The sequence below is a fragment of the Tinamus guttatus genome, unplaced genomic scaffold (genome assembly GCF_059628265.1).
Source record: "Tinamus guttatus ecotype Peru unplaced genomic scaffold, ASM5962826v1 Tinamus_guttatus_pri_ptg000030l, whole genome shotgun sequence".
In the NCBI taxonomy this organism is placed as follows: domain Eukaryota; kingdom Metazoa; phylum Chordata; class Aves; order Tinamiformes; family Tinamidae; genus Tinamus; species Tinamus guttatus.
In genome coordinates, this window is record NW_028288564.1 from 972117 (window position 1) to 994722 (window position 22606).

Here is a 22606-nt window from a genome sequence, read left to right on the forward strand (position 1 = left end):
ACCCCTCCTGATTGCCTCGCAAGCCTTCTTTTTGCCTGGCTGGACTTCGTCTGGTTCCTCAAACTTGCAGGGCTCACTGGAATCCGGCAAGTCTTCCGGATGATGTCTCTCCAGAGGGACAACCTACAGGGAAACCCTTCCTTTTCCTTCCCTTCCCTCCTCACAGTATTCCAGAGTAGAAGCTTCCATACTGAAATCATCTCGCATCTAACTGAAAGGCATGAAAATTGCACACCTCATGTCCTCTAACCCAAACCATGTTGGGTGGGTTAGGAGAGAGAAGAGAGTGTTTCTTGCATACATAGAAAGTAAATTTTGCAGCCTAAGAGACAGGGCTGAAATGAGCTGATAGGATTGTTTGTGATGTGACATGCATCTTGCCCAAAGTGATACTACCCTATCTTATAAGCTCAGAAAGCAAGAGATCTGCTGATATATTTGTGAGGTTTGGGAATATTTGAAAATATCACTTGTTGTACTCTTTTGTAATTTATTTCCTAACTTTTAAGAGAAGTAGACTGTGAAACAAATGTGAACTCTTGCAGATTTTCAATTCTTACCTGACACAGCTATTTTCAACAAAAAATAAAGCTTTTCTGGAAGGCTAATTGCTGTAATGCATGCGTTTTTCCACTGTCTCAAGGGAAGGTGATCAGTTTTATATTTCAGAGTTTTATACTGTCAAATTATTCCAAAAATATTTTTTTCACTGTGCAGTTAAAAGTGACACCGGTGATTTTTTTAGTGAATTGTCCCCATCTATTTAATTGCTTTTGAGTGTAGTTCAGTTACCATTCTGTTCTTAGTTCATATACTTTTAAGTACAAATATTTTTAGGATATGTGCGGGTGTGTTTTTATATTAGTGGATAAATGAGCTTGAACAGTAGGTGCTTATAACTATGAGAAAGGTTGTGGGTTTTTTGAACAAATACTGAGTTGCAGAATCTTCATTGTATCTTACTGCAAATCACATTATTACTTATGTTAGGAACTAGCATTTCGGTCATGAATTCATGACAAGAACCTGCTGTCTTGCATTTCCCTTGCTGATGATCCGTTTTCTTTGTAAGCAGTACAAAGGAAAAAAACAGATCCTTCCTTTTCCCCAGTAATTCTGTTATTGCAGTTACTCTCTAGGTTTAGAAGCTTTTACTGAAACTCGTTATATTAATAAAATAACTGAAAGTGATTATAAGCTTTTTCACCTGTTAACAAAATAATTTTTTTAATTTAAGCACTTTAGTAGCACATTTTTGTTTTGTTTCAGTATTATTTATAATTATTTCTCCAGATACTCTTATTTAACTTCTGGTTTAAATTACGGATGTAATTAGAAGTATCTGACTTTGTATTTTAGTTAAAAAAAAAAAAAGAAAAAAGAAAAAAAAAGGCTCTGCACATTAAAATTATTTAGATGAAAAAAAGTGGAGGATATTAAAAGATTCTCTCTTGTAGTATTTTCAGTGCAGTGTTGCTTTTGCAAACTTGTAAATCACTGTCACAATTAGCTTTGTTTGAAAATGCAAAGCTAAGAAAGATAAGAACTTAAGAATTATGCTTAAAAAAAAAGAGAGAGCATTAGTGCTGAAATCCAGAATCAATATATCAGTAACATTTGAGAGAGCAGAAACTCTGATTATGGTAAGTGTAAAACATTAAATCTGTCTCTAGGGATGTGCCTGGGTGAGATGGAATCTAACAGATGTAAACCATTCCTACAACTGACTGTCTAGAAAAATGTAGAAAAAAATAACTTTTTTTTTCTTCATTCTTTGCCAATATTTGGGTAAAATCACGATAAAATTACTGTACAGTATGTTGTGGATGTACTATACAAATGTTACTTTTTCTTTACGTTTGAGAGCACATTTTATCAAGTACATATGTTAAGACAACAAAGAAAAATATCAGAATTCAAAAAGAAGTTTGAACTGCATATAAAAATAGTAAATATACTAAATTCTTGTTTGTTTGGTTTTAATTCACTGTATATTTTTTGATTGTTGAACTTTGTGCCCATGTTTTGAACTTTTCTGAATTTTAGGAGTTCGGAGAGCTAAAGCAAATAAATGTATATTCTTAAAAATATAACTACTGAGTGGAGAGGTGAATTTAATCTTTTTTTTCCCTGTATATTTTTAGGAAACATATGGAATGTTGCTAAATGTTCAAGAATACCAAGACCAAATGTCAGCTCAAGACTTTACTCCTGAGAAAGAAAAAAAGTAAGTTTCCAGTTGGAGTGAATATTGATATTAACTTTCTTAAAATGCTTCAATATGTTTTTCTGGCACATACAGTCTTAAATCCCAGTGTTTCTGACCTGTTGAATTTGGAGAGAATATATAATTCAATCCAAAGTAAATAGAACTGTATTTTTTCAGTCTTTTCCCCTATACCACCTGCCTTTTATTTCAAAAACACATTTTCGAACTTTTCACTGGTCCTTTGCTAATGTTTTAAGCGAATTTCATGTCAAAAAGTATATCTGTAATGGTTGTGGAGTGCTCAGTTCTCACTGTAGAAATAGAAAAAACAACTATTTTTCTTATTCTTGAATCTCTCCTACTGCTCTTTAACTATCCTCTCCTATATAAGAATTCTGAAGTAAAATTTGAAAATGAATAAAATCCAAGATTTCAGTGCCTTCTGCCTCCATATGGAATTTTCTAATTACTTCTTTATTAAACTTTTTTGAAATGAGCCAAGTTCTTTGTTAGAAAAAGAGACCTTTGTAAACATCAAGTAAGTAGCTCCTTTCTGGAAAAACACTAAGGTGAAAAGCTCAGATGCTGTCTTATGTGAGTTAACAGTTCTTGGATGTTCTTATTTGCAAATATTTCATTCACAGTGTCAAGGTGCATGTTTTTACATAAAATATTTTGAACAGCTAAATCATCAAAACTGTAGTCATTCCAGACAATTTTGTTTGAATTTATTTAAATATCACCGATGGGTGCTACTGAATTTAATTCCTTTAAATTTATCTTCCTTTTTCATCCTCAACCTCTGATAAGCATAGTAGAAGCTTTTCAGCTAGTTAGCTCCAGAACAGGGAGGATGCCTGTGAGATAAAGGAAGGTGCTGTGAAGAAGTCCTGGGTTTGTGGTTTCTTAATACATGCAATCAGAATTTTCTTTCTTGAAATTAGTATGTGCTTTAAAAACTACACTTTTTTTTTCTTCTTAAGAGAATCAAGAAGAATACAACCTTTTTAAAAAAGAAAAATTGATATGGTAGAATATTAAATCAACATTTCCTAGCTGTATAAATTTCTTTTAGTTATTTTTAGCATCAGCACTATCTGTTTTTTTGCTAAGTAGATGTTTTTGTATAGTTATTTTTTCAATATGGAAGTCGTTTTTATAGTTCTTTGTATTTCATAGATAGCTCTATGTGCTATTTTAGTTGCACATCATGTTGGTCTTTCCTAATTTCAGCATTTTTAATTTATGTTGGTAAGAGAATTAATTTGCTGGATTATTTCCATTTATTAAAAATAACAGAAGTTCTTGTTTTTCTTTTCTTTTTTTTTTTTTTTTTAAAAAAAAAAAGTCCCATGACATGCAGAGTGTTTTCTCATAGATTCAAGTTAGTTTCTGAGTAGACAAGGAAAGCAATATGTTCAGTTTCTTAGTGCATCTTTCAGAAAAAGTGTGATGTGACTGCACCGAGCTAAGCCAGTGGATTTACTGATGTGGGAAATGATCAGAAAGGCAGTTGGATTTGGAAGCTTTTTCCCTTTTTACATTTGTAAAACTTCAAAGAAGTCGAAGGACTGCTTGAGACCTATTTTTTCACATTGGATGTCAAAATTTTCCTCTGGGATGCATCTAGATAATTTAAATCCCAGTGTAGACAAGGTTTTCTGGTTGGGTATATTATTTTCATTTTGGGGGTGGGTGGAAGATGAGGCCCATTCTGTAATATTAGCCATAGGGATAGGACCAGATACTGCAAGTCTTAAGTATGTACTTGTATTTACATATAGTAAACATTAGTAAATTTACATCCGGTGAAGTCCATGACATTTTTCAAACATATAAAGCACTAAGCTTAAGTCCTTCAGGATCAGGTCCTTCTTTGATATCCAGTAAAAATGGCAGTGTTTCTAAATAAATATTCCTCAGATCCTGCCTCAAAAAAAGCTTTAAAATATGTACTTAAAAAGAAGTACTATGTAATCATCCTGGGGACAGATGATTTTCTGAATTGGATCTTCCTTAATGCCCCTGAAAAATATTCATTAAAATTATATTAAGATTATAGTAGTAGTTAAGAAACTAATGTTGCATCTTTGCTTTTAACTTACCTGGTAATATTGGCATGTGTTTTTGTGGTGATATTCTATTTTGTCTTCATGTGTGTATTTCAAAAAGACATATTTCAGGCATTGATTTTATTTTGTATTGACATCTCCATACAAGGCTGTTTTCTTACAGATTTCTGCTGTTGCTGTTGAAAGTGCAGCTTCTGTGTTGCTATCCAGAGCAGGAGTAGTACGGATGCCCACTTCTGCTGCTTGTCTGATCTAGCACGGAGCAGATCCAGATGATACAGCAGATAAAAGACAGTATTTCATTGCTGCATTAGTGCTTTGACTATGCTAGTGGTGTTGCATGAATGAGCAGAAGAGTAAATACCAAATGCAAAAAATACTGTTGCATTAAGATTTTTTTATAATGTTCTGCCTCAGTTTTGTTCTTTTCAGCTGACATACCTAGCAGCAGGTTTTTAAAATAATTTTTAAGCAGTGGGGAAACTAGCTTGCTATTTGAAGGTCACTTATGCTCACCGATCTTGGATTTTAATAATATAAATAATCTGTAAATGCAAATCATAGTTTAATGAATTAATGCATCAGGTGGAGTTGGCATTCCTTTCAAAAGATAGGTGTTTTAAAATCAACACAGGCCTTGTTGTATTTACTATAGGAATGTGATTTGTATTTATTTGTAATGGAAAAGGTACTTGTGAACCAAGACTGTATGTGTGGTCCTTTGTGATGTAACTCTTAATTGCACAGTTAATTAAAGGAAGACTGTATGTGATATTTTCAACAGGAACCTGCCTGGCAGCAGATGGCTGACTAAGATGGAATTGGAAGAAATGTTGTTGGAAAAACTGTCAGATCATGATGTAAGTAATTAATCTTTCTAATCTTAAGGGGGCTTGTATCTTAAAAATACAAACTGTGGGTGCGTTTTTAGATATCAAAGAGGTATTATTTAGAGGCAGGTACTTTTATAAAGAATTTTTCTCTTCCTTGGTTGGTTTCATAGTGTCTTTGAAAGTACCCTAAGCCCCTCTCTCTTATCTAGAACAGTAAAGAACTATTAGAAATTTTACATTGTCACCGAACTACTTTAGCTTTTCCCGCAACATACTAAGGCCTAGAGTAAAAGAACTTGTTCCTTGTCATCTGTTATGTAGTCTGGAATGGATGGTAGTAGGAAGGTGGTCACTCTTTTGGATTGCTTATCGTGCACAGGTTCTAGAAAGATGGGCTAGATGTTCAAAAGAAGAAACCTGATGGATTTTTATATTGGTAAACCTGCACAGATGAGGGCAGTGACAGCGATAGAAAAATTAAAGATATTCCGAAATAAGAAATCCTTTCGTCATAGATATAGTATTGGCTACATAATCAAATGCCAGATACCAAACACAAAGCTAGATGGGTCAATCCATGGTCTAAACCAGGTCAGCTCCTCATAGGGCCCCCCTTTTTTTTTTTTTTTTTTCCCTCTCGATATCAACACGCTCTATCCAAATCTATTAGATTTGGAATCCAGCATTAGTTTTAGTGACAGGAGATTCAGGTGTATGACCAACTTTAATTGCAAATTTTGGAAGCTTAAACTCGAATTACGGTAGTACCAGAGAATATGACGCTGGGAATGTCGGGTATTTTCTCACATAGAAGCTACGCTCCTCAATATGATGCCGTATGGACAACATTACTGAGCAGACAGCATGGCAGCAGCCTGTATGACCCCATTCACATGGCTTCTAAAATGGCAACATGTGACGGCTTCCTTGGCTACAGACTATGTGAAAAGGTCTTGAGCAGATTGTTGCCCATAAGCACAAGTGTTCTTTGCTGCTTGCTGCTGCTTTTTTTTTTTTTGCCTTTTTTTTTTTTTAACATTACAGTTCTGTAAAATAGCACTGGAAGAACAATAGCAGTGAAGAAAAAATGAAAAAAAACCTCTCATGCAAAACTGCGAGGCCTTGTACTGCAGGAATGCACATTTTAAGGCTTAGGTGTATTTGAAATATCTAGGTATGAGCTATCAGCTATCCGTCTTACTGCGTGGATTTGTGTATTATCCCTTTTTTTTTTTTTTTCCCTGGTTTTGCATCACAACAAATTTTTCTGTGGTACATTATTAAAGCGAGAGTTAATGATTTTCTTTGCAAATAAAAGTTGTCGGGGGCTTTCATTATTTATCATTAAAATTTTTATATGTTTACAGATTTAATTTTTAAAGGCCTTACCACACGTCTTTAACAGAGTATTAGACAGAAGTAGCTTTCTGAGTGATGTCAGAATTACAAGAGCTATTGCTCTGTTACGAGAAGAGAATCAATTTTGTGCAGAATATTCTGGAAATGAAAAAGAGATATATCCTTGAAATTAATTTTAGTAACAGTAAGTAAAGATAAAGTTTTAGGATATCTCTAGGAAAAATGCATTTTAGATGTGAGCATACCTTTACATCCTGTGACCTGCTACGTAGCGCTCCTGCCAGCGACACTTCCTATTGGGACGGCCAGGCTCTAAGCACAAATGGGTTAACTAACACCGTGGTGTTCAGGCTTCAATCACATGTTGAAGAACTGGGGAGGGAGTGCAAGGGGGAAGGAGAACCACACAGCAGCAAAGGATAATTTATTTCAAGAGGTTGCCCTTTAAGTCAAGTATCTCTTGAATTTTTAAATGGCTTGATTGTTCAGTTTTAAAGGAAATCATAAACATTAAAGTAACTCAGCTTGAACAGCCAAAGATAGATAGATAGGTATTTCCTGTATATATTATAAAATATAATCATCTGAGAGGTTCAGTTTACTGCAATAAAATTAATTCCATGTCAATGAACATATGCTGACTTACTGAAAATGGGGAGAAAATCTTCTCCTTTTGTCATTTTAATAAAAGAATAATAAAAGATTGAAGACGTCCTGAATGTTTTCATTTTGAAAAATGAGATGACCTTCTTTCTAATACAATAAGCCTGCCTTACAAAGGAGTTAGTTATACTTCGAATTAAAGATTCATTGTTGCCCAAAGAAAGGATTAGGTATCTTTAGTCACACAAAACGATGCATCTGCATGCTGTTCTGAAGTCAGCATGTAGGTGCAAAAGTGTCATCTTGTCAGAAATCATCAATAAAAGCAAAGTAGGAAAGATCAAGTATATAAAAATAGAAAGTTTTAGCAAATGCAATTACACTTGCCTCCCTTAACGAACTCTTGTTGTCTACAGTATTCAAGATTTATTCAGTTGCTGCAAAAAATGGTGGCATTGCCATATGGTACCAATGAGGAGAAGTATATGCAGAAGTTTTCCAAAGAAATTGCTGCGCAATTACAAAAAGTGGTTATTGACCCCTTGCAGTACGATGAGCGAGGAGTGGCCTTCAGCACTGCCGAAGGTAAGACTGTGAAGTTGGTTGGAAACGATGCCTCATTTTTCCTCTCCAGGCTTCTGTGATGCCAGTGCAGGACACTGCTGATGGTCTTACTTCCTCATTTACGTGCTCATTTGTACACTGTATATACCATCTAGTTATATATTATGTTACATTATTCAAAGTTGTCATAGGCCAGGTAACAAACGTGGAATTCTTGGCACAAAGTCTATCCGCTGATACCCACTTTTGTTTGTATTTCTGTACTGTAGAGAGGACCCCCTTGTGTCACACACTGTACAGTGCTAAAAACTTCCTTTGCCCCCAGACGTTGACTTTTGAACGGGCAGGGAATGGGGAAACGTAGAAATACAAATGAAGAACTCATAGATAAAACAAAATGTTATGACTTAATGTGGAAGTGGCATGCCTAGACCATTGAGTAATGTCTTGTCATGACTTTTCTAGGCAGTCACAAAAAGGAAGAGTTTGAAGGGGATGTGAAGAAAAAACAGTAAGGCAGATACATATTTGCTGTCAGTCCAGGAAAAAGCAAAAGAGGACTTGTTAAATTTTCAAACAATTAGATGAAGCAGATCTAGAGACAGAAATGGGTCATTTTGTATTGAGGCAGAGATGTTGTCAGAGCAAAGCTATGGAGATTTTTGCATTTTATAAGCACAGATTATTTTGCAGTTTCAGCGAGGGGACTTATATTGACGTAATGATATAATATGAGTGACTAGAAAAATTAATATAGCAACAAAATAGATAGGAAAGTGCAGATTTTCTGGGCAGATTGCATGCAAGTTTGTGCTTATACACATACCCGCCCCACTTTATGTGTATGCTGTATTTTTAAGAGGCATCTGAGTCAAAGATGAAACATATTCCTAAGCAGTAGCGAGAGAATGATGACAATTGGGAACAAAGGTAGCCGAGAACTTGAGGGGCAAAACAGCTCTGCTCTGGCTGGGCTGACTTCAGGGTAAAGTCAAGGAGATGTAAAAGAGCCAGACAGAGATTTGACCCACAGTAGTTTTAAATAGTGTGTTCAGAATAATTGTTGCTGAAGTTAGTAAACACAAAACCTGTTATTGAAGAAAAGCCAAGTTTAAGAAAAGACAAGTTCAAGAACAGTCTTGTTTGTGTTCTATCACTTCCTAAATTAAATAAATGGGCTAATCTGTTTCAAAATCCATTTATCAAAATGATTATTTCCTTTGTGTTACAGAAGATCAATCTTTAGGCTTTATGGTAGAGAGTCTGTTGTGGTTTTTACAGAGAACTGAGCTAAAACAGGAAATTTCTGAGGAGACTATGCTAAATCATGCATAAGCAATGCTTATACCACTGTAATTAAAGCATTAACCTTCTTCCATGTGAGTATTTTAAAGCTATTGTAATGTTTAGGTGATTATTATGAAATATTTTAATATTTGTCTTAGAAGTCCTATTTATGACAACCATAGATGCTCAACAAACTGTTTATTTTCTTATATTGTGACCTTACATTTGTGACCAGATAAGAAAATTTCCTGATCTGCTAAAGCTGTGGGAGGGTCCCTCTCACCTTCTTCTCATTTTTTTCCACTAATAAAAGTAGATTAGATACATAAAGATTCCATAGCTCAAAACAGGAAGGAGCTTTTTGGCTCGTTGACAAGCCTGCATATTGATATATAAAATAAAATATATTCAAAGTTGATTTTTCATTGTTTTTTACTACTTTCGCCTCCCTGTCCGTTATTATAACATTCAAAAAAAAAAAAAAAACCCACAACCTCTGGTACTGTAGGAAAAACTAATATTTGCTTAACTTCTTGAGTGCTTGAAATCCTGCAAGTTATTAAAGCCACATTACAGACTGGTTTTAACTTTCTTTAAGGTCAAAGAAAAACTGCAAGAGCTACTGTGGTAGTTTATGACAATGGAAGTGGGAAAATCACAGTGAATGGAGTGGATGTTTTACATTATTTTCCAGTGCTACAGGACAGGTGAGAGCATTATGAAATGCTACATTCTTACTGTACAGGAAATATTTCACCAAAAGTCAGTCCATACAATTGTATTCTGGTACTGTATTCTGTGGAGTTGCGGTTATGTCTTCTCTTCTTCCTGCCCCCCACAAGTATCTGCTTTATGAAAACTAGCTTTTTTTTCCTCCTAGTACTTCCTCCTAGGCTTAGTAGCATAGGACCTGGCAGCTAAGCTTTGCTCTCGGTGCCTCTCACCTCTCCCTTTTCGAATGGGGGCAGAAATCAAGAACGTAGCCTTAAGTGGATAATTCAAGTTTTAGTCCTCTTAGAAAAGGTTTGCAGTTTACTTTAAAGAAACAAAACAAGCAAACAAAAAAAAATCTTAAAATATGTTTCCTGAGAGACTTAGAGGCTCATGTGTGATTACTATAATACAGTTGTGTAGTGGAAACACAAGGTGTGAGGCACTTTGTAAAAAGCTTCAGATTTTGAAGGATATGCAGAGCTTATATTCTTCTATAGATAAGGCTTCTCATAAGGGATAGAAAGTTTCCTGTATCAGCTGTATATGATTTTTATATACATACACATATATATAGAGCAGAGTCAGAGATTGCTCAGCCTTAGTATCCAGAGCTGCCAAATGAGTGATAAAAACATAACTGCAAAACTGAACTTAAAACACTTACTTTTGGCACTCAGTACATGGTCTCAGCAATAAATTTCCCATTGTTTTTGTTGTTTTCGGTGGAAGTTAGGTACCTAATTGCCCTTTTGAAGCTCTCTGAAAGTTAACTGATTTTTTTGCCTATATGGTGATAGGGAATGTATATACTATGCAATTGATGTGACTGTATACGCTTTTTTCTTTTTTCTTTTTTCTTTTTCTTTCTTTTTCTTTTTTTTTTTTTTTTTAAGAGAACAGTTGTTGTTCCCTTTCCAGTTTCTTGATAGACTTGAAAAACATGATATGATCTGCACAGTGTCTGGTGGAGGAAGGTCTGCACAGGCTGGAGCAATACGTTTAGCCTCTGCAAAAGCCTTGAGGAGCTTTGTCACTGAGAAGGAGGTGGAATTTATGAGGCAAGGTAGGAGGGCAAACTTCTATTTTGGAAATAACCGAATTAATACAATGATGAAGGACCAGATGGTGCAAATTTGAGTAAATAATCCCAGTGAAATCTTCTGTGTATATATGAATTGGATCTAAATTTATCTATAAAAAAGTTTTCAGTTGTTTCCTAACATCTTCTATACACATTTCAGATGACTAGTCTTAGGTCTATAAGTCAGTTTGTATTGTGTCTGCATAGACGCACAAAGCATGAGTATATATTCATTAACAAAGAAATCTGGACCAGGAATTTTGTGAGCTCTAAGCTAGTTATACTGTATTTTGTTTCACTTGGATAGCCTCCCATTGCTCATGTTTTAAAAGCTTTGTTTTTAAACTTAATCACTGGTGAGTTAGTTTTGAAGAGGATAGTAATGAGCAAATGGATTGCATGAAACAAGCCAGTGAGGAGTGTTTTCCTCTGTTGGCTAATTCAGAGTTCACAAACTGGCTACTCAGGTGCTTAGGTAACTGCAGTATTTAATGCTTCTCAATGGTTAGCCTTGCAGCAGCTGCAGAATTATGAACTGTGAGCTTTTAGTTATGCTTTTACTACTAGTAGGGAGGATAATTACATACACACACACACACACACACACACACACACACATATATATATATGCACACACAGAGGTGTGTGTATATATACACCTCTGTGTGTACTTATGCCAGTATCTTTGTATCAGGTTTCTTTGATGACAGTATTTCAGTATTGACAAGGGTTCCTTGTTGGGAATACTCCTGTAAATGGACATTTTAAAGAATCCAGTATATATAATGAGATCAACATAACGCTGAGCAGATTTGGGACATTGCTAAATATGCTTTTTGAAACACTTGTGTTTCAAAAGATGAAGGTTTGTGAAGGTTTGTAGATTGTGAAGGTTTAAGTAAAATATATTTAAAGCAATAATCTGGATTACTTTTAGGGTTTATAAAACAAATTATGGGTAAGTTTAGTTATTAAAGAAAAGCTAATGTTTCAGTTATTTATTTAGCTTTTTTTATACTGAACCGTTATTCTTCTAGATGTTGCAGTTCATATACAAAATTACTGGCTGTCTTGAATGCCCCTGTTGGCATGCATGTGTAGCATACATCCAGTACAATCTATTAACAGTAAATAAATGCAGTTTTTCTGTGTTCTGTAGCTGGACTACTAACAGTTGACCCGCGTTTGAGGGAACGAAAAAAGCCTGGTCAGGAGGGAGCCAGACGGAAGTTCACCTGGAAAAAGCGCTAAGTCTGAATAGATTAAAGAAATGCAGAATACTACAAGAATTTCAGAACGTACCTAGTTATGATATAAATCTGTTATAAAAATATATTTAATAATAAATATTTTTTCCATTATGACTACTGTGTTTTCTGTATTTAAAAAGCAGCAAATAGTTTTTTATATAAAAATTATTTGAAAATTGTGGCATGATTTGTCGAAGTTCCAGGTCTGGAATCACAGCGTGAGTGCCAGATTTATGTTTTAGCTCCACTGAAGTCAATCACAATTTATTGTTGGTGCATTATAACTTTTCAAAAATCTGTCTGTTTGCTTAGTGACTTGACTATCTAAATCCCAGGCAGCTCCAGGTATTTAGACCACAATGTTGAAGTGCCTGCGCCCCCACGGGAAGTTGAGGTGAAATGACAATTTCCCGCCTAAACTGTGGTAGAGTTGAGAAGCTAATGAGAACGGTGCTGACATTTGAGGGCTATAAAGAGAACAGGAGTTCACCTTTTTCTGTGAAATCTGTTGTCTTCAGGATCCCTCCCTAGGTTAGGCAGAGCGTGATTCAGAGCAAACACCTAATTTAGGTGCTCTGAATCACCCTCTGGAGGAGTCAGTTTCTCTGTTCTTCCCCATAAATGTGGAAAGAGCTGGAGGGTCTAGGCTGAAGTTGATCTCTCCAAATAGTCTGCTTCTCCACTTCTTAAATCCCAAAGGGTCTGATCAAGGAGATATTTGATGGATATGGCTAATGCGCAGACAGCATTGGACTCTGTCAAATACAGTCATGACTTTTCTTATTTAAAATCAGAAGCAGGAGGTGCTGACAGTGCTGCCCACTGCCTGTCTATAATTGTAGCATTCCAAAATAGATTCCTCCTTACAGCATTTATCCAAAAAGTGAAAAAATTTGTTTTATTTTTATCTTCCTTCCTGAGAGAGAGGTAAATATAGAGTGCCCAGGAAAAATGTGCTATAGGCTCTAGGAAGACATCCTTCCCCCTTTCTGTAGAAACTGGGCAACAGCAGAAAGGAGTGTAAGGTTGGTTGAAGCCTTGCTCCCCAGCTGCAAAGTCCAGGTGGAAGCCGGTGGTGAGGGGTCAGCCCTGGGTCCAGTCCTGCTCAACCTACTCATTGGTGACCTGGGTGAAGGGACCCAGCGCCGCCTCAGCAAGTCTGCACATGCTGCAAAACTGGGAGCACTGGCTGACGCACCAGGGGGCTGTGCTGGCACCCAGAGGGGCCACACCTGGACTGGGGGGTCCAGTCTGGGGCTTCCCAGTGCAAGAGAGACGCAGAGCTGCAAAGGGCCATCAGGCTGCGACGGGGCCTGGAGCTTCTCCTAGATGGCAAAAGGCTGAGAGAGCTGGGGCCGTTCAGCACAGAGAAGACTCAGCGAGGGTGTTAAGGGCCGGGGCCAGACTCTTTTTAAGTGATGCCTAGTGTCAGGATGAGAGGCAATGGGTACAAACTCAACACGGGAAATTTCATCTGAACCTAAGGAAGAACCGTTTTATTGTGAGTGTGACTGAGCACTGGGACAGGTTGCCCAGAGATGGTGGAGATTGCACCCCTGGAGCTTCCCTAGGCAGCATCCTATGCAACGTGCTCCAGGTGTCCCCACTTCAGCAGGCGGTTGGATGAGACGATCTTCAAAGGTCCCTTCCTACCTCGGCTGTTGTGCAATTCTAGGAAATACAACTCCTTAGTTCTGAAAGGGTACCCGCCCAGCTATGAGAAATCCTGGGTTCCTTTTAATTTAAAGGACTGCAATACCAGGAATTGTTCCTTTCCAGGTGAGTTTCCTAGGCACCAGAATACAGCCGTTCATCATTTATATTTGCCATAGATTATACTAAATACAATACGCTTCTTGGGTAACAAAACATGCTAGCAGGTCCCTGCAGGTGTTGCACAGGTGCCTAGGAGTGACCTCGCTGGGTCATGATTCCCAAGCACCATTCAAGAGGGGTCATTAAGCAATGCAGGAGACTCGTTAAGTAAAACAGGATCAGAAATTGTGCGTCCCTCACTGTTAACGTTTCTGATTCCCTGAGACCACTCCGTGCGGCTTTTAACTGTTGTTTCTGGAGGATCAGAAAACTCAGGAAACTTGGGACAATATTTGTCTTGTAAGACTGGTAGCTTTAGCATGGCTAAAATTCAGGGATTTAGTATCAAAATGCAAAGCCTGTTCACTCTGCGCTTGACAGGCAGCTGAGACGGTTCCCCTGGCTCGAAGGCAAATGGGGGCTCCATGAGAGGTGTTTTGCACTAAGGAAAATACAAAATGGCTTAATTAGAATTTCTGTTGATAACCCTGAATAGCTAGTGTGCAGTGTATATATTATACGTACATTATGTATATTATGTATAATATATTTGTATATATCATTCTGATATATCCTATAGGTACTATGTTGAAATAAAAGCTAACTGTGACGAGTGATAAAAGCATTCAATAAACCCCTCCCTTCTGAAATGGACACTTAAGGATGTTTTTAAAATGTGCTTACACACAAAGGCATGTATGTAAACATGCAAATTTAAATGAAGGTGCTACCTAAAGAAAATATAGGAGGAAAAAAGATGCAAGTCTAAGAACAGTGACCATACCACTTCACATTTGCCTCCCGTTGTCTCGATGTAAGGGTCCCATCACCATTTCCTTGGTGGAGGCACAGGTCCAAGTGAGTGCCCTGTGGCCAGCGAGGATGGGCCACATCAGGGCCAATCCCAGGCAGTTTTCAGGGTTATTGCACTGAAATAACCCATCCCGTCCCTCCGTTTTGAGAGCAACTGTATAGAAAGAGCAGTTAGAAAACTAGTTATTAACAAGCAACCTATAATCCCAGAGGAGGGGAGTTTCTATATGGGAGGGGAAGCACTAAGGGTCTTTCTGCTTTGTATTAATGCTGGTATTTGACCACAAGATGGAGCAGTTGGCAATCTAATGAAACCGGCACTTTTCCGAAAGTGACCTCCAGATACTTCGGAAAGAAATGGTGGTGAAATTTTCAAATAAATGCTGGTTTTACAACAGCAAATGAATACGAATGTAAATAGGCAAGTAAGGTCTCTAAAGGGTAGGTTCACATTTTATTTTCAGCAAGTATTTCTTCTGAAAAAAACAAAATTCAGTGAAAAATAAATGTGAGATGATGCCAGTTTCAAGTAGTCTGATTTCAGTGTATAAGTAATACACGTTTTGGATGATAGGATATTTCACTTGGTGTGTGGAACCTGAAATCAGGGCTGTAACATTGGGCCAGTCAGCAGGACATTAAAATCATGGATCTCTGAAAACTGATGACTTCCAATATTACCCTGGTAGTGAACAGTCATAGTCCTAATGCATTTTGGAACCTGTTTTGAGAGAACAGAGAGTTTTGTGCAATATTGCTGACATGAATGTCAAGCAAGCATGTTCTAAAACAATCCTTATGATATCCTATTTTCTGGCAATCTATCTAAACAATAATGTATCACTTCTGTATGTCACTAGTATAAGATTACTAGTTCTGGCCAAAGAAAGAGGAATTTTGCATTGAAATCTGCATTTCAGCAGATTTCAGTTATTTTCATTAAGCCCTTGTGCATACAGATACTCATTTTCACAACATTTTTCTGTGATTCTTCTAGGTATATACAAACTCATGGGCTGGAATTGAAAGCAAATATGTTATTTATGTTCTGTTGGCACCCAGTGGGCACCAGGGGAAGTCTCGTCTTACTAAATGTCCTACGAACTACAGGAATTCTTGCCCATGTATCTGCACATACAAACAAAACAGAAGAGCAGCATGTTCAGCAAATCGCCCTGTACCACTTACTTTGTCAGCATTCACCTTCACTCTTCACTTTCCAGTATGAAATAACTGAAGGTACTAGATACTGGTGCCATTCCAACCCCACCTGCCGTTTCTGTCCGAGCTGCTGCCCAAGTTGGCAGTAACCAGAGCTCCTCTGCTCAGCTGGGAGCTCGTGCTCTCCAGGGCACAGATGCTCTGGCCTCCGCAGAGGCATCCAAGATGTGCTGTCCACTTCTTCACAATGTCAAGGGGTGTCACGTTCAGGTGCTGACAACGCCAGCATAATAAATCATACAAACCGAGTGGTTTTTGCTCACCGCAGGTCCTGCTCAGGCTAGCAGATCCTGCGAGCAGCTTGGACTAACAGATGTGTGTGTGAACATGTAAGGTAACGGAAGCTTTAGAGAAATATTGTGCAAAGCAAGAGCAATATATGTTGTTTGTTATCTAGATAACACTAAAGAACAGAGGGAAAAAAGGTGTCATTGCTTTGTAAAGGACTTTGTCTCCTTTACGCTGTTTTTCATGTGAGTGCCGCATGTCCATCCTTGTAAGTCTGGGGTTAATCTACAAAATTCCTGCTAAGGATTACTGCACAGGCATGCAAATGTATGTGAGCACTTCCATATGCGCACGGTTCAGCACAAAAGTTGTGCTTCATTCACCTTGGCTGTAAAAAAGGATTTTACAGAGCAACTGGATTGCCAGAAACTTCCAGCTTTTTGCTGCATGTCCCTTTCCTGCCCAAGCTGCTTTGCCACCTTCTCGCCTCAGTAGGTAGCTCTGGGGACAGCTGTGTAAAACCCAGTGCACAGCAGTGCCAGTTGGTGCAGGCAAGTGAACCGTCTGCACCTAGCGCAAGAGGAAAATAAGAAACACAAAGATTTTACTAAGGGTTATAAAGCTCTGGCGGGGATGGACCCCAGCATCCCAAGAGCAAGGGCTGCATCTCCTCACACAAGGACATTAGACTTACTCTTTTCTTGCAACAGGTACCTTTATCAGCACCAAGAAGGTGGCCAACCAGCTGCTGTATAAATTCAAGTGGACCATTTCTTCATGTCATAGACAGATAAAATACTTCCACTCACTTCCTCTGGTACCTCAAAACTGGGATCTGTTATTTAATAAAAGCTCGCCCACCAATTATTTCACTAAAAGGTAGAGAGGAATTTGTTTTTCCCTTCATCCAGCTGCAGCTAAATTCCTACTAAGAATGTAAAGTTTTCTTCTGTAGTGAGACCCTGACATGAGTCTTGACATCTCTTCGATGTTTTGAGCTAAGGCTACAGGGGTCCTTCCTGGATCTTTCACCTCAGGCAGCTCTCTGGGAGCTATTACTTCTGCTAGGAGAACTAACGAGGTCAATATATCGGCTTCAACGTCTTCCTTCACAGAGTTCCTTTCCCTGTGAAATAGCTGCTCTGAGGCTCACAAGTCCCACCCGCTCCCCAGCATCACCTCTGAGCTTCATTCTGCTCCAAAGGTTAAGTAAGCGGGCGGATAATTCTTCCCCTCAAAGCACACGCTTCCAGGGCTGAAGCATTTCTTTCTACTCAGGTTGCCAAGGATACTTAATGATTTTATTTAACTAAGACAAAACGGAAAAGCAATATTTAGAAAACACCATTAGAAAAGCCATTTGCTGCTTTGTTTCCATAACAGAAGCATCCCTGGATAGCACACCCGGGAGGGCTGCCTGCCCCAGCCCGGCGGCCAGACTTGGTGTCGATGGGCTGAGCGTACGGGGCCTACATAACTCCTTTAGGAAGCGCCACAAAATACCTCGGACCAGACACGTGCAAAATTGTTGCCCAGTAAGGATATCCCGAGGTAAGAAACAAGACGTAGCTGGAAGACAGAGCAAGGACAGCTCAGAGCAATCCCCAAATCCCCCGCCCTAGAGCAATGTGGCCAATTCGGATTCTGTCATTTGCCAACAAAAAGGGGGTGGTAGCTGCATTTCATAATCCAATATAATTTGTTTGAGTTTTTTTCTTATTTAAATGAGCTTATCATTTACAAACATAATACATTAATACAAAGTTCATCAATGTTCAGCACTAAAACTCAAAAGTGCCCTATCCACTCTCTGAATTTGACAGAAATCCGATTGGCTTCTTTTGTACAAAGCCAGTGTAGGAACCTGCTATTTATTTTAACAGGCATGAAAAGAGCTCCTCTTTGGCCATTGTAGTAGATTAGAAATTGTCATCTGTCATCCTTTAACTGTGATGCAAATTGTCAGAAAATTAAAACCCTTCCTAAGAGGCTTAAAAATTTTTTTGTTTCAAAATGACTACTTAACAACCATTAAAGCATCTTTATAGAAATGTCACTATCCTTGTTGCATCTGTACCTTTGGTTAGTTCCTTTCCCCTCTTCCAATTTTCTCCCAGCATCTTGCAGCTTGCCTATTATTTGGATGTATAATTAGAAATCCATTATTATGCTTTATGGAGATGTAAAGAGTAGGAAGCAAGCTGCATAACTACTTTTTACATACAGCATGCAAATTATCCACCTTGTGTATTTTGGCTCTGAATGTTCAGCAGATGTAGTTTCATTTCCCTTGGATCTCTGTTTACCCGTTTTTATTGCTAGTCATCAAGTATAGCAGCCGAAAAACCCAAATGGGAAGGGGGAGGAAGCTCCCCATACCAGCATCTTCGCATACCCCGAGAGCGGGATGGTGTCTACATTAATGCGTTTCACCTACACAGTGCTGCGCGTGGCCATTATTTATAATTGATGGTCACAGCAATTGCGTGAGTAATCAATGTGGCATGAGAAAATAACTGCCAAATCAGAATAGATGGTAAAGAGCTTCGAAGGATAGGATTATAAGTGTTTTACCCGGACAAAATATATACAGGAGAAGGATGCGGAATGGGGCTTTGCATCTCCCAGCTCAGGATGAGCAAAAGCCTGGGTCATCCTGCTGACGTTTTTCTGCCCTTGCCCAAATGTGAGCCGTGACTCAAGATCAGAATCAGAGTTGGTGCAGATCTTCCTATGGACCTTATGGGTCTTTGGATGAGGCCCTGATGTTTGCTTGTAAGAGTAGGGATTGTTCCTTTTTCTTCTGGGAAATGTAGTGGGTGCTCATGGCAGAGCACACGTTGCAGTCCTGCCCTGGCCACCTTCGGATTTCTCTGTCGAGAGTAGAGCTGCCAGGGTGGATGGAGGTTCAACAGAGCTGTGCTCTGGGAATTTTGACTGCACCTAGTACATGATATTGGTCCAGATTTTAGTGGCTCAGTGTAACTTTCTGATTATTACATTTTAAAACCAAAAAAGAACAAAGTTCACCTATTATGGATGCATTTAGGGGATTTTTTTTCCAAATATTGTTTTGCTGAACCTATTTCCCATCAATGACTATTGACGGGAATAAACAGACATAACATCTGTGCATTATGTAGGTTTTTCCACAGAATTGTCATTCTAAATAGCTGCTGGTTTTCCTTAACATTTAATTATTTCACATAATTGGCAAAAATAACACATTGTATGAGAGCATCGAACTCTTTTCAGTCATAGTAAGAGGAGTAGTGGAATAGTAGGAAAAAGATTTCAGACAACTAGTAAGGACAACCTGATGGTAAAGTAGTGCTCGATCAATGTATTTTAAGGATTAGAACTAGGGAAAATAGTTCCCCTAGAAAAAAAATCCCAGAGCTGATCTAAGAAGTAAAACTATGCTATTGTTCTTGGGAAAGTCATATAGTTACATGGACTGGAGCAGTTCAGACTCAGTATTGCAACTGGCAAGTCCTTATGGTCTAGGACACCGGAAATAGCTCCTGTGTGACTGCAGAGAAATCGCTTTCGGTTTAACCACACACTGCAAGAATTCAGTAATAATCATTGCAAAACTTTATTTAACAGTATAAATGGAGTTGCACCAGCAATCTCTCTAGCTTTCGTCCTTTCTGAGCTTCCAGTAGAGAATCCAAAAAAAAAAAAAAAAGAGAGTGGGCTGACACTTCACATGGTTGCTAAAACACTGTTTGTCCATCCTCAAGTCAAGTCCTCAAGACTGATAACCCTGGAGATGCTACTGGCAAAGGAGGACCATACTGCCTCCTCATCTGCTCCAAGTTGACTTCCAGCCCTCCAAGGGGCTCCTCAGCAGGATTTATGAGGTTTCTGAACTTCTTGAACCTCACACAGGCACACAGACGTTTACGGTCAAAACAGCTTTTCAGCAGTGTAGGTGAAGCTGAATTATGTTTCTAGGATGAGGGTTTGGGCTCAGAATGGAGAAATGCTGAAGCAGCAGAGGTCAGACCTCTTGTTTCTGCTGCCAACAAGAGTGGAGAGGTGTGATGAGTGACTGGTGCTTCTGAGGGACACCAATCCTTCCTCAAAATTGAGTGATGTTCCTTCTGTGTATCTCCACCTCCTCCTCGATGGCACCTCCACCCTGTCTTTCTAGGACCTTAGCTCATGTCAGAAGCAATGAGACTACGGCCAGTTTGTTGCATCCAGAAGTTTGCTCCCATAGGCCCCATTCACAGCTTGTGTCTGCAGGTTCAACAGCTGTAGAAACTTTTCCTTTTCTTAATTACTACTGTAAGGAGATATATCTCTGGATACATCTAGGGGGTACATACGTTGAGGAAGCAGGTGCCAGTTTTCCATAATAACTTTTAAGAGCCAAAATGTGCTTTAGTGCTGATTTTTAATTTTAAGGCAATATTGAGAACTTAAAAACCCTTCTTTTTTTTTTATTTGATCCAGCTGGAGCTTGTACTTCCTCTTTAACTTTTTCTTTTATTATTTAAAATTCTTAATTATCTGAGACAAAATTGGTAAGGAAATCTGCAGAATCTAGGGATTCCACAGAGCTCTCTCTATAAACACTCAGGCTATTCACTGTTGCCAAATAGACATGTGCCAGCTCTGAACACCACCCACTCTCTCCTTCTGCCGCAGCAAACTAATAAGCACATTGATTACATTCATTTAAAGAAAAACACTGCTCTTTTAATCTTTACATTCCGTATGCTTTACATTTCTGATTACGAGAGATATCCTGTTTATCACACATCATGTGGTGAAAAAGCTACTTGACACACCTCAACGCATTAGATATTTTAAAAGAATATTTTATAGGATACCGGCAAGTGGTGGTAGCACATAATTATCATTTCCTGCAAGCTGTTGTTGTACTATTATTTCAAGACGAACAAGAGGTCTCTTAAATGTGATTTTTGTAAAGGTCCCTTAAATGCATCCAATCCCCTCAAACAAAAATGTTCACATGCAGTTTCTCTCTTCCTTCCTTCTTCCCGCTCCCCCAAATCTGGAAGAAGATGGTTATAATAATATGAGACAAACACATGATGCCTATTTCAGCAGTCTGTAAAAATCAGTCATTAAGGTTTTTTCTATGTATGTGTGTATATATATACACGCATATATATATATGTATGCACACAAATATGAAACTAAATATCAAACGTACGTATTGTACATGCATTGATGAACTGTGTAATGTATATTTAAGCCAAACCCATTCAACTCTTAAAATACTGGTTTTGAACTCTTTTTTGAAGAGCATCGCAAGCGTCCCCAGGGGAAGGGTGAAAGCCTTTAGAGCCATCATGTGTGTAAAAATGCAACTCCATGCAGGTAGATGTGTGTGCGCAGATTGCTTTTCCTGACAGTGGAAACAGCCCTCCAGACTCAGCATCTGCAGACCAGGGACGGAAAGCCTCATCCCCAAACGCCAAGGCTGCGGTCAGCCCTGTTGCACTGCCCCACACACTGTGGTAACCACATGATGAACCTGTGTGTCCTGTCACCAGGCCAGCCTGGCTCCACAGCTCAATCCCATCTCCATCTCCTGAACCTCAGTGAAACTGTGTGGCGTGGAGAGCCCTCAGAAGGGCAGACAGGCTTCCATGACTTCTTGAACTCCTGCATTTGAGACCAGGGTTTTAAGATATTTGCAATGTAGGTGAGTTCAGGTAGCAGAATGTGGTCTCCCTTTGGAACATGACACTTCACTTGTCCCTCACACAGGGCCACCTTAGCGCTCCTGCTCAGCAGTAGTAGTGTCTTCCTCCATCAGCAGTCACCTGAGTCCTCCACTGACCCTACGCTGAGGTAAGAGATGTCAAAGGAGCTGCTTCTTGGTCCCCTGCAAGCATACACAGATGACTGAATGGAAGAGTCTGTATCCTTCTTTACTTAGCAAGTAAGCCATAGTAGCTTTGCTTTTTTTGCCCAGCTGTCCTGGTTTCCTTGGAGCATGCTATTTTCCCACTGTTCTGGTGATGCAATTATAACATCAGCATTTTAAGCATCTGCTGGCAATAATTTTAATGTCAGCCTACACTTTTGCATAGGAATTTGAGGAAGGAACCAGGAAGTGCCAGACAGAGACTTCTCATGGAGCTTGAGCCTCGTGCCTGGATTGGCCTCAGAAGCAACATTGCCAGCATGGCATCACATCCAGAGCATGGTGGAGAATAAATAGAAAACAGAATAAATAGAAACTGGCTCATAGCTCCATTTTGCTGGTTACTTTTAGGACAGCTCTTTATTACTGGCCCAACACGTCTAGTCTTTGCTTTTCCTTTGCTCGGGAAGGAGCTTCGCACACTGTGCAGCAGTTCCAGGCACACAGCCTTAGTGGTATAACTGAGCAACGACTTTAACACTGCAGCTCTCGTCATATTCCTCTCCATGCTCCAAGGACTTAGCCAGGCACCGCTTCTGCGCATGATGCTTGTACCGGCCAGTACTAACACTAGCCAGGGGATTCTGTCTGTCAGCTACCTAGGCAGTGTAGTCAACTACTTTTAAAATGCTTATGGAAGCACACA

General features: G+C 38.8%; 1 protein-coding gene across 1 annotated transcript in view; it reads left to right on the forward strand.

Annotated features, from left to right (window-relative positions):
- The window catches only part of MRPS9 (mitochondrial ribosomal protein S9), a 32483-nt gene extending 20400 nt beyond the window's left edge, over positions 1-12083 (forward strand). The window contains exons 6-11 of the mRNA XM_088530371.1: positions 2145-2227; positions 5066-5141; positions 7493-7661; positions 9526-9634; positions 10535-10704; positions 11882-12083. Coding sequence (XP_088386497.1) covers positions 2145-2227; positions 5066-5141; positions 7493-7661; positions 9526-9634; positions 10535-10704; positions 11882-11973 — 699 coding nt within the window. The 3' untranslated portion in view covers positions 11974-12083. The remainder of the gene's footprint in view (positions 1-2144; positions 2228-5065; positions 5142-7492; positions 7662-9525; positions 9635-10534; positions 10705-11881) is intronic.
- Positions 12084-22606: the final 10523 nt, after the last annotated feature.